This window comes from Pristis pectinata, chromosome 13 (genome assembly GCF_009764475.1).
Source record: "Pristis pectinata isolate sPriPec2 chromosome 13, sPriPec2.1.pri, whole genome shotgun sequence".
NCBI classification, from domain to species: domain Eukaryota; kingdom Metazoa; phylum Chordata; class Chondrichthyes; order Rhinopristiformes; family Pristidae; genus Pristis; species Pristis pectinata.
Genome location: NC_067417.1, coordinates 11,701,710 through 11,714,218, shown reverse-complemented (window position 1 = coordinate 11,714,218; position 12,509 = coordinate 11,701,710). Strand labels below are relative to the sequence as shown.

The window sequence follows — 12,509 nt, the reverse complement described above, 5'->3', positions numbered from 1 at the left end:
TTGGACTCTCAACTTTCCTCGTCACATATTCAGTGTCACAATGTGAGATACATTGGCCCTTGGAGTTGTTGGTGGAGTAGTGTTTGCTTTGTTTTTCTCTGCAGAGGCATTGATTTCTGTAAAATAGGACATAATTTTCAATTCCGTATCCTATAATCTTTAAACAGTACAGGCTGTGTTTTCTGCCAGTTCCTTGACAACTTTGTTCAGTATGTTACTCTTTGGCATGCGGTGCCAAATAAAACTAGATAGTTTTATATTGAGTGGAGGTTGGAGAGTTTATATTGGGCAGGAGGGGTTAGAGGGTTGTGCACTAAAGACTTTGAAACTCTTATTACTGCTTTGAGATTTTATTTGGAAGAAGTCCTGGTCCTTTATGACCAAGACCTTTTTTATATTATAAAAAGCTATAATTTCTTTAGTTCATGTTTGACATCATTAAATGAAAACATTCAGATATCAATATTAGTTTTCCGGTAGGGTGAAAGAACAGGTAGGTCTTTGACACAACTCCAGTGTTGCTGAGGTAATTGGCAGGTATTTTGAAGTTCTGAATGACCAATATTTTGATGAAAATCTCCATTTATTTTAACCTGCAAAGTTCCTTTTTTGACAACAGTGTTACTTTTGCAATCTTTCAAATAATAGAACATGGATTGTGATCATGTTTGTTATCTTGGCTTTTGAATATATTTTAAATATCAGAAGAAAATGTGCAATATTCTGCATAGGATATTAATTAAGAGGTAGAGCAAGAAAATAAATCATAAAATTCATAACTAAGATGAGAATTCTATAATTTATTTTCCTGCTCTGCCTCTTAATTACTGTGTATTTTTTCCTCCAGTTGTCAGGGGAGTGTGAAGAGTTGCTTTTAGGATAATTGAGTGAGCAGCCTCCTGTTTTTGTCCATTCTTTGGTGGAAATGCTTGACTTCATCCAGTATCTCATTGTTACAACACAGCTGAGATTGTTCTCTTTGTCGGCAATCATTGGCATGAAACTGTACTTTGATGGTTTTCTAAAGTATTGTGTAAAACGTCATTTAAGTTCAAAGATTCCTCAGTTTGTGAGTGCCAAACTAGACTTGTACTGACACAGTATATAGGAAAGGGTTTACTTTATCAATATAGGCTGGATTTGAAGCCTGATGTGCCACTGATACCTGAATACCATGTCTCACAGTGCAATCATCTTGCACAAAAATTTGTGTAGCTAAGTCAGAATTTCTTTGCACAGATAATTTTAGAAGGAAAGGTAAATGTGAAAACCAATTGACCTGAGAAAAGTGGTGTGGAACTGGTGGTGCTCTATTTTGTTATAGTCATATCATGGTATGCTTATAGTTTACCAGGGTCATGTTGTGGATCTATCTTGTCAGATGGCAGTATTGTGCAGTGAGTGAAAGTTGGCGGATGGCCTTTGTTTTGTAGATATTTAATCAAAGGCCCATTCCCTCAAGCTTCACTGAACAAGTCAATGATTTCTTATAGCTTGGCCTTTGGATGTGTCTATATTCCAGTGTCATCTGTGTAATGCAGCTTGACATTGGTTCTGGAGTGGAGATGAAGTTGGTTGAATAATTTTCTATTTGTCCTGAAGATTAACTCCACTTTGGCAGGAAACTTATCAGGGGAGAGCTGCAATATTGCAGTGAGGAAGATTGAGAAAAAGGTTGGAACAATGACACGGTCTTGCACGATCACAGTCTGCACTGAGATTGGGTCCATTGTGGACGCTTGGTTAGAATCATGCTTTGCATGCAGCCATGTGACAAACATGGAATGAAGATGAATTTCTGAGGCAACCAAATGTAAAATTTGACTGCATGATAGTCTGTGTCATCAAAAGAAAAGTGTGTCTGGACATCAGTTAAAGTGGCGCAAAGCTCATGGTCTACAGGGCAGCAGTGATTGCCACCCTGATGTTCTATTCAGAGACTTTCAACTCCAACTACGGGCAGCTCAGTGTTCTGGAGAGGGACTGCCAATTCCCCCTCTGCTTATTCCTTCAAATCTATTGGCAGGATAAGTATATTAATGTCAGAATACTCTTTCAGGTCAACATCCCCAGCATTGCATTCAGTTACCTGTAATGAGTGGGCCATGTTGGCATGTCCAGCGCCAAACTCCGAAAACTGACACTCCATGCTCGGCATGGCAAGAGACTACCAGGAGGGCAGAAGAAGTGATTCAAAGCAATTCTCAAAACTTTGTAAAAATGTCATCCCTGGCCATAACTGCTCAAAACAACATTTGGGATGGCACTGAGGATCTTGAGTCTCTTCACAGTGAACTCATAGAAATATCACCAGGAGGATCTGGAGTCATGTTAGGGCTGTCCTTGAGGCTTAATCTGGGTCTCACCATAATTGTAGATCTTGGGTAATGTAACATAGCCCCATTCTGCCATGTTGTTTATTGACTGTTTGACTTGGGTATGTTTAGGGCCTTCCAGGTGATTTATTTTCCCTTTGCTTCTGCAGAAAGCTGCTTAGTTTCCCTGATGCTCATTTGCACTACACTATGAAAATATTTGATTTGCACCTGCTACAACTCCTTTTGCGTGGGCACTGGTGATTTGATCTGTGTGAATATTTTCTAGCCTTTGGGAATGACCTACCTGATGGTTTCACTTGATGTTATCAGCCACCTCATGTTTTTTTAAATTCAGCTGAAAGTGACTCACCAAAAGGATGTTGATCAAACTTGTTAAGAGCCATCCTGTGGGTGCGACTTCTTACTGAAGTTTAAGTTTCTTTTGGCTTTTACACTTAATTGTTGTACATGCAGATATGAGTTTAAAGGAATTTTTTGTGTGCTAAATCCTGAAGCAAAAAGATGATTTTCCTTAGCCCACAAAGCAAGGTGAAATTCTTATGCATCTGAGATCTGTGTAATAATAATCTAAAAAAGGTGTTAGACTTGATTTGGAATTAATCCTGGAATCCTTTGAACATATAAAATATAACAAAAACTTGAGGGCAGTTTAGTTAAATGTTTTAACCTGTATCATTGATAAACCTTTCTTTCATTTGTTTAATGATTTGCAATGGACAATGTCCCAATGGTCATGTTTCTTTCATCCTGAGGAGAAATGTAAATGGGTGTGATGTTCTTCATCTTTGGAAATCTGTGTTATTGCTGTTTACATACAGTAATCATACATCCCCTACTATGGCCTGATCTTTATTTGGAAACTTGCCAATTTAGACTAATTGCTCTTGTTCTGCTGGATCAAATTTTTAACATTATTTAGGTGCTAATCCAGGAACATTGGACAATGTACTCAAAGCTTTTGACAGCTCCTTTATAAATGGACCCAATTAGTGTAACACGCTTAATGTACATGTGACCAACAAACAGCAGCCAGTGTTAACGGGAGTTTTGTCCTTTGGAAAATTGGTTAGTTTTGTGGTATTTGTAGTTGCATTTGAATTAATTAGTTAAAACTCATTAAACTTATCCATGCTTAAATGATCAGACTATAGTAAATCCTTATTTCTATGTTTTATTTTATTTGTTATAAATTTAAGTAAAATTACTTTACCAAAAGCTGGAAAATAAATTTGCTATGCAAAAATAATTGTCAATGTTAAATTATGTGAAAACACCAAGTTTTGGAGCTTTTTAATTTTGTATTTTTTTAAAGAAAAGTTAATATGTTTAAGGTCATGTAGTTCTTTTATGTAATCTGGTTGTGGATGCACTTGGCGTACATGGTAATGTTTTGGGTGCTTTGTGAAATCCATCTTGGGCAGTGTTGTATGACCTGTAATGGTTTGATTTAAGCACTAGTAAATAATTTTTTTTTAGTCTATTTATAGAATATGAGCATCCCCCATCACTATTTACCCTTCAGAAAGTGGCGGTTTTGAAACACTACAGTCTTGCTGGGGAAAGCACTCTCATAGTTCCAGGAGTTATATCCACCCATGATGACTTTTCAATTCAGGATGGGATGTGACCTGGAGCAACTTGTAGTGGTGTTGTTCCCATATGCTTATGAATGGGTTATGAGAAGTAAGTCATTAAATTGAGAAGGACATATAGCTCCTGGACTCATTGACTTGGAAAATAAATCTTTTATAATGAAACCAAGGCACTGCTACCCTGACTTGTATTTTATGTACATCATTTTTTGTTTTTAAATGCATGTTAGAGTCATAGAGCTATACAGCATGGAAACAGGCCCTTCAACCCAAGTCGTCAACCTGAGCTAGTCCCATTTCCCTGCAGTTGGCCCATAGCCCTCTAAACCTTCCCTATCCACGTACATGCCTTTTAGATGTCGTAATTATACCCCTGCCTCCACCACTTCCTCTGGCAGCTTGTTCCATATATCCACCACCCTCTGTGTGAAAAAGGAAGCGAATAATATACATGAAGGATAAAAGGTGAGATGAATATTGGAAGTTTGAAAATAGGGTGAACATAAGTATTAGATGAGGGGGATGGATCCATTTTTACCAAGGTTCAATATGCCTTCAGAAACACTTCACAATGGACTTGTTTTCTAAAGTTGTAAATGAGATGTAAATGTGAGGCTTTCTCTGTATTTAAGTGCAAATAAGTATAAATTTTTAATTGAAGATATGTTTGGGTATTTTTCTAACACCATGCCAGTGGCAGTCAGAAGCTTTATCAAGAGTTCTATGAACTGAAACCCATGAATTTATTCTGTGCCCTCTTGAGATCATCACAGCCAGATCTAACAAGTAATGTGGATTTGACCAAATTACATGTAGCCAAATACTTTGGTTGTTACATTACCTGCAAATTGTACATTCCATGGAAAGTTCCATTGCTGTGAAACTCATTGGATGGGCTAGTCTACTATTAAAATTTATTTATTCATAAAATAGATTGGAGACAAAAAAAAATATGGCCTCAACTCTGCATAGCAGGTTAACAATCTGGCAGATTTTCTGGATATTGGATATTCATCCTATTAATTCACCAGTACAAATTTATTTTTTTTAAGATGTTACACAGCCATAATACATTTTCTTGTAAGCTAGGAGGTTGAAAGACTGTGGGAAACAGGGCTCTGGAGAGTTTGAAAGGAGCACAGGAAATAGGGTCCCAGTGAATTTAAAAAGAGTGCAGGAAATTGGGCCCCTTTAACTTTAAATGGAGTGCCAGAATCAGGAATAGAGACTGTGTGCCAAAAGCTCTCCTTACGACCCTATCCACCTACGACGCCACTTTCAAGGAATTATGGATCTGTATTCCCAGGTCCCTTTGTTCTACCGCACACCTCAGTACCCTACCATTCACTGTGTAAGTCTTAACCTCCCAAAGTGCATCACCTCACACTTGTTTGCATTAAATTGCATCTGCCATTTTTCAGCCCATTTTCCTAGCTGGTCCAGATCACTTTGCAAGCTTTGATTGACCTCCTCGCTGTCTACTACGCCCCCAATCTTGGTGTTATCTCCAAATTTGCTGATCCAGTTTACCACATTATCATCTAAATCATTAATATAGATGATAAACAACAGACCCAGCACTGATCCCTGCGGCACACCACGAGTCACAGGCCTCCAATTAGAGAGACAGCCATCTACTACCACACTCTGGCTTCTCCCGCTAAGCCAACATTGAATCTGATTGACTATTTCATCCTGAATGCCAAGCAACTTAACCTTCTGGAGCAGCCTCCCATGTGGGACTTTGCCTATATGGACTTTAGCAAGGCCTTTGACTATGTCCACTGCCCTTCCTTCATCAACCTTCCCGGTAACCTCCTCAAAAGACTCTATCAGATTGGTTAAACGTGACCTGCCATGCACAAAGCCATGCTGACTATCCCTAATCTATACAAATACTTATATATCCTGTCCCTCAGAATACCTTCCAATAATTTAAGATAAGACAAGATCTTTATTAGTCACATGTACATCGAAACACACAGTGAAATACATCTTTTGCGTAGTGATTTTTTTGGGGGGCAGCCCGCAAGTGTTGCCACGCTTCTGGCGCCAACATAGCATGCCCATAACTTCCTAACCTGTACGTCTTTGGAATGTGGGAGGAAACTGGAGCACCCGGAGGAAACCCACACAGACATGGGGAGAACGTACAAACTCCTTACAGACAGTGGCTGGATTTGAACCCGGGTCACTGGTGCTGTAAAGCATTATGCTAACCACTATGCTACCGTGCCTGCCTAACGTCAGGCTCACCGGCCTACAATTTCCTGGCTTACTTTTAGAGCCTTTCTTAAAGAATGGAACGATATTAGCTATCCTCCAGTCCTCTAGCACCTCACCTGTGGCAAAGGAAGTTTCAAATATCTCTGCTAGGGCCCCTGCAATTTCTGCACCGGCCTCCTACAAGGTCCGAAGGGACACCTTGTCAGGCCCTGGGGATTTATCCACCTAATTCGCCTCAAGACAGCAAGCACCTCCTCTTCAGTAATCCAGATATGGTCCATGACCTCATTACTCCTTTTCCTCAGTTATATAGACTCAGTGTCTATCTCCCAAGTAAACATAAATGCAAAAAATCCATTTAAAATATTCTCCATCTCTTTGAGCTCCATACATAGATGACCACACTGATCTTCAAGAGGACCAATTTTGTACCTTGCTCTACTTTTCATCTTAATATAGTTATAGAAACCCTTCGGATTCTCTTTCACCTTGTCTGCCAGAGCAACCTCATGCCCTCTTTTAGCCCTCCTGATTTCTCTCTGAGGTGTTCTCCTGCATTTATACCACCCAAGCGCCTCATTTGATCCTAACTGGCTATACTTGATATGCCCCGCCCCCCCACCTCTTTTGCTTTACCAGGGCCTCAATATCCCTCGAAAACCAAGGTTCCCTAAACCTGTTAGCCTTCCCTTTCATCCTAACAGGAACAAACAGATTCTGTACTCTCAGTATTTCACTCTTGAAGGCCTCCCACTTACTAAGCATCTCTGCCGGAAAACAACCTATCCCAATCCACGCCTGCCAGATCTCTTCTGATGCCATCAAAATTGACCTTCCTCCAATTTAGAATCTTAACCTATCCTTTTCCATAATTATCTTGAAACTAATGGAATTATGATCACTAAATCCAAAGTGTTTCCCTATACTCACTTCTGTTGCCTGCTCTGTCTCATTCCCTAAGAGGAGATCCAGTATTGTATTCTCTCAAGTTTGGACCTCTGCATATTGATTAAGGAAACTTTCCTGAACACATTTGACAAACTCGATCCCATCCAATCCTTTTACAGTATGGGAGTCCCAGTCAATATGTGGAAAGTTACTACAATCACAACTTTATATTTCTTGCAACTGTCTGCTATCTCTCTCCAAATTTGCTCCTCTAAATCCCGCTGACTATTGGGAGGTCTATAATATAGTCCCATTTACGTGGTCGTCCCTTTTTTTATTGCTCAGTTCCACCCAAATTGCCTTGGTAGTTGAGCCCTCCAGTATGTCCTTTCTGAGTACTGCTGTGACATTTTCCCTGATGAGTAATACCACCCCTCCCTCTTTAATACCTCCCTCTCTATCATGTCTAAAACAACAGGACCCCAGAACATTGAGCTGCCAGTCCTGCCCCTCCTGCAACCAAGTCTCACTAATGGCTACGACATCATAATTCCACGTATGGATCCATGCTCTAAGTTCTTCTGCCTGTCTACAATACTCCTTGCATTGAAATAGACACAACTCAGAACATTAGTCCCCTTGATGCTCAACCTTTTGGTTTCATGTTTGCTCGTAGCCTTAACATCTACTTTCCCCACAGCCTCTCCATTTGCTGTCCTGCAACTCTGGTTCCCACCTCCCTACAACTCCAGATTTAAATCTAACCCCCCCCCAAGCAGCACCAGTATGTAGCCACAGTATTTTGTGATTGGCTCAGGAATTTGTGGTCAGTGATGACTCTGGGTCTTTGATGCTGCAGGACTCGGTGATGGTAATGCCATTGAACCTCAGGGGTCAGCGGTGAGACTTTCTGTTGTTGGAGATGGTCATTGCTTGGCACATTGAGACTGGTTTGAGTTAAACTTAGGAGCTAATATTTATCTATCAAAAATTAGAATTTTGGTTATTTATGTTTGAATATAGAACATAGAACATTACAGCACAGTACAGGCCCTTCGGCCCAAGATGTTGTGCCGCCATTTTATCCTGCTCTAAGATTTATCTCTAAGATCTATCTAACCCTTCCCTCCCACGTAGCCCTCCAGTTTGCTATCATTCATGTGGCTATCTAAGAGCCTCTTAAATGTCCCTAGTGTATCTGCCTCCAAATATTAAAGCTCATTCTTCAATGTTCTTGAAACGTTCTGAAATCATGTTTCAGTTCTTAATTTATGTTGGTGATTTTGGGGGAAAAATTATTTTAAATAAATAGTCCTGCAGCAGGATTTTTTCTCAATTTACACCATTACCCTTTGAATTCTCTTACCAAACCAAAAACAACTTATTCAGTCAGGCTTAAAAAAAGTTGAAGTTTACTTATAATTTTCTCCCATTCAATCACTGAAAACTTCTTTACTGATATAAGTGTGGTTAAGTTGCCATATTCCTTTGTGAATGAATGTCAACTATTAATTAAGCTTTTGACCTTTTAATAGATTCCTCTCCTGAAGTGTGCAGGAGGTATGATATTGTATTATTTTTGTCAACAGGTACTATCTTCACTTCATTGCTATATTGCATTTTCAATCAATGTTTCCATAACCAATGTAGCTATAGTACATACATTAGATAGTCTGACTGTATTATGCTTTGATTTCATATGGTATAACTAATTCACATCATATATTGTCTTCTAATGTGATTATACTTATGGATAATCTAATTGATGGTATATATAAAGTGAACATGTTTCAGCTCATAGAAATTTGGTCTTTTTTGGAAGCGGTAGATTTTATGCAGTTAAATGTTTATAAAGAAGCAATTGATGTGAGAGGCCCAGATCCTGTTCTTGGTTGCTCTTTGCATTGTTTCTAATAGTATTAATAAACATTTCTATATGAATTTGAAATTGCCATTGCACTTTAATGAAAACCTAATTTTTTTTTAAAAGAGTTGGAGAAGTATCTACAAAGGTGAATTATTCACACCAAGTTGCATCAAAAAATGTTTTGAGTTAAGACGTCCTTAGATTTTGCAACAGTTCAGAAGTTGACTTCCCGTATTTCTGCTAGTTGTTGATAGATAAAATCTTCTTTGTAATCTTGTTTTACAGCTTTTGAAAGAGTGTTCCTAGGGAACAATTCTTAATTGAAAGATTCAGGAGTGTTTATTGGTCAGGATATAGCAGGTTATTAAAATTTGATGATGGGTTACGAAGTGGGTGGGATTTTTATTGGAAATAAGGTGCACAGTTGAGAACTGTGGATATAAGCTGAAGTGAAATGAATGGATTTGACCATTTTTTGCTATTATTGTACTCTGGAGACTTTAAAAATGCCGAGTTGTCACAACCAACCGCAACTTCCATTCTTTTAGAAGACCTTGAGCAGCACTACAGCTGGCTTACAGTTTCTAGGCCTGAACAATAACTGGCATTTGAGCAGAAAATAGCCCAGTTTGTCACCAATTGCATGCCCTTATAGTGTGGCCAGTCTGTAGCCTTTGCATGGTGTGCTGTGGTTGTGAATGCCTTGAATTGCAGTTATTGGGAGTTGTGTTTTTAAAACTGAAAAGGTAATCTGAAAGTGCAGGCCACTGTTGGCTCATTAAATGGAAAATTCCATCAGATCTCCTCTAAGGTTGTTCTGGATCAGGGCCATAATGTTGATTCGACTAAAGTTATTTTCTTATCTTGGGTAGATTTTAAGATGCACATTTTTGTGATCCTGCATCACGTAAATTAGATTAAACCAAACTACAAATACACTTTATATGTGCGGGGGTAACTCTGAGGAATTTTGGAATGGTTCCCAAGATGCTGAAAAACATTTTTTCCCCAATTATAATTGGAAAGAGGAGAGTTGAGCTAAAGATGGAAAATAGGCAATCACTTTTAAACATTTAGAAGAATGCATTAAACTGTAGCAAATTATTACTTTAAGAGTTGCTGGCCAGATTTTGGCAGAACTTTCCTCTCATTTGCAGTAAAAATGCCTACAAGAAGATATTTGGAAAGGTTGTACAGCTGGCAGTTACTGGTAGAGAAATAAATATCTCTGAACCACATCTCATTTATTATGTAGTTTATAATAACTTTTAAGTGAGTTTTCATGTCTCATATTATCCCTTTGGGGTATTTTATTTCCTTTGCAAATGGGAACCAATGCTGCAACATGAATGAAAGACAGATCCTAAATTCAAAATAAACAACAAAATTCGGGAGATGTTTTGAACTTACACGGTCAGAAAAAATGTATTTGCATGTGGTAATTGTGCTCTTTAGTTTTTCAATAGTTGACCACAGCCTGCGATGTTTCAGAGAAAATTGCTCAGTTAGTTTGTATGATAAGATTTTTACAATTAGGCACTATTATTGGGGAAAATTACCTGACAGATTGGTCGCTAGTTATTTAGTTACACTCCAGGGCCTTTGTGTAAATTGGCCCTTTGAGATTGTGCAGGCACATAGACAGCATAATGAAATTGTTGCTTATTCAAACAGTGATGTCTAAGAGTATGGAAAATACAATTTTTCTTGCTTCAAAACAACTGTGTAACCCATAACAATGTTTTTTTTCTTGGTAGGTTATGAAACTGCACGCTCTTTAGCTTTGCATGGAGCACATGTTATCCTGGCCTGCAGAAATCGAGCTCGAGCCACTGAGGCTACACAAAAGATACTGGAAGAATGGGTGAGTGCTTCCATGATATGTGCAAGCTTTCACTAAAATATCTCAATGCTCAAAATATCACACAGTAAATACCACTTTATGGACCTCATTGAACTGCACCAAGATATGATGGTTTGCCTAATTAGAAATCCATTGGCAACAGGAAGGTTGGATTGATGATAGTGTAACTTCGATTCTTTGTGAACCTTCACGACTATACTCTTTGTCAATACAAGAAGCAAGCAGCACTCACTGAGCGCACACGTCGTAAGCGGAGTTCGCACGTTATTATGTCAATTTTGTGGCCTCTGTTCCTTGCAAGCAAAGCTCACTGCTGGTATTGTGAAATTACCATACATATCTAAGATAATTCTGACACTGGGGTTAATCTAAGATGATATTCTTAGAATGGTAAATGCATAAATTGAAATTTGGGGGGAAAAAGAACACTACATGTATAATACTATTACTATAGAATTTTAGAATCTTGGGATGGTTTGGTAAGTCGCAGGTTGGTTTCTTTTGTATTGAAAACAAAGTGCTGGAAACACTCGAGTTGGGCAGCATCTGTAGAGAAAGAAAAACAGAGTTAAGGTTTCAGGTTGATGACCTTTCATCAGAACTCCACCAATGCTACCCAACCTGTTTTAATGTTTCCAGCATCTGCAGTACTTTGCTTTTGCCCTTTGGTGTGTTTGTTTGGCTAAGTGGTTCAGCCACACACTAAATGAGCTAAATGCACATTGCATTTTGACTTCTTGTTTGACATGTTAAGAGCTTGGCAAGATATGAGTAATGTGCAGGGATTCACTGTTCCCCCATATTGTTATTTTGGTCAAAATTGCATGCTGAGGTGACATTTTTCTGATGAATGACATCAGGTAATCGACAAATGGAGGAAGAATGTTTGAAAATGTGCTGGTGTTGCTCCTTTAAGAGCTTTACATAGATTACACACATCACAGAATACTGCAGCATGTTGTCAAAGCAGCAGCGTTACAGTACCCCTGAGCTAGTCAGTTATAGGTAGTTACTAAATAATACATTCTCAACTAATTGGCACAACAAATGTAAACTCCAAAATCATATTGTTATTATACAATGGAGTGCTTCTGTCTGTTGCAATTTGCCAACTTGAAGACCGACGACATGTGGGAAAGAGACAGTAATGGGACAATACTCTAATATGACTTACATTTCTGCAGGATTGAGATTTCCTCGGGGGAAATTTGTAAGATACTGTTGCAATAAAAATAAAAAGCACCGTGCAGCCACTTTTCTTTGCAATGCCTATTACTGCAGTTTTGTAAACATTTTTATTAGATTGCCAATTTAAAGGAAGCACTATTGCTTCTCAGGGAAATGTGACTACTGTGCAGCTGGTTCTTTTGAGCTCCTGGGATCTGTGCACCAAAAGGCATTCAGAGATGTTCAGCTATCATTCACCTTGCTGCTGCAATACTGTCAGTATTTTGCTTTTAGTTACAAAGTGTATGTAGGAAAATTGTCATAAAAGAAATGATAATAAGTTGAGTACACTGTGAAGTACATTGGAAACTTCCACAGAGGTGGAAATATATTTGAATGGCAACTCAACTACTTATTTCTGAATTAATAACTAAATTGAAGAACTTTAAGTTGTGTTGCAAAATAAAGATTGTTTTCTTCTTCTGCTTCCCCATCTCATGCAATGGTTGACTGGTTACTTATTGAAAAATGCTTTTCTTCCTATTGCAGTTAATCTCAGGAACTTG

The 12,509-nt window shown here is 38.5% G+C and overlaps 1 protein-coding gene across 6 annotated transcripts in view; it reads left to right on the top strand.

Moving 5' to 3' along the window:
* wwox (WW domain containing oxidoreductase) overlaps positions 1-12,509 on the top strand; it is an 808,566-nt gene that overhangs the window by 65,857 nt on the left and 730,200 nt on the right. For all 6 annotated transcript variants that reach the window (XM_052027946.1, XM_052027947.1, XM_052027945.1 and 3 more), the window contains exon 5: positions 10,670-10,776. In XM_052027946.1, coding sequence (XP_051883906.1) covers positions 10,670-10,776 — 107 coding nt within the window. The remainder of the gene's footprint in view (positions 1-10,669; positions 10,777-12,509) is intronic.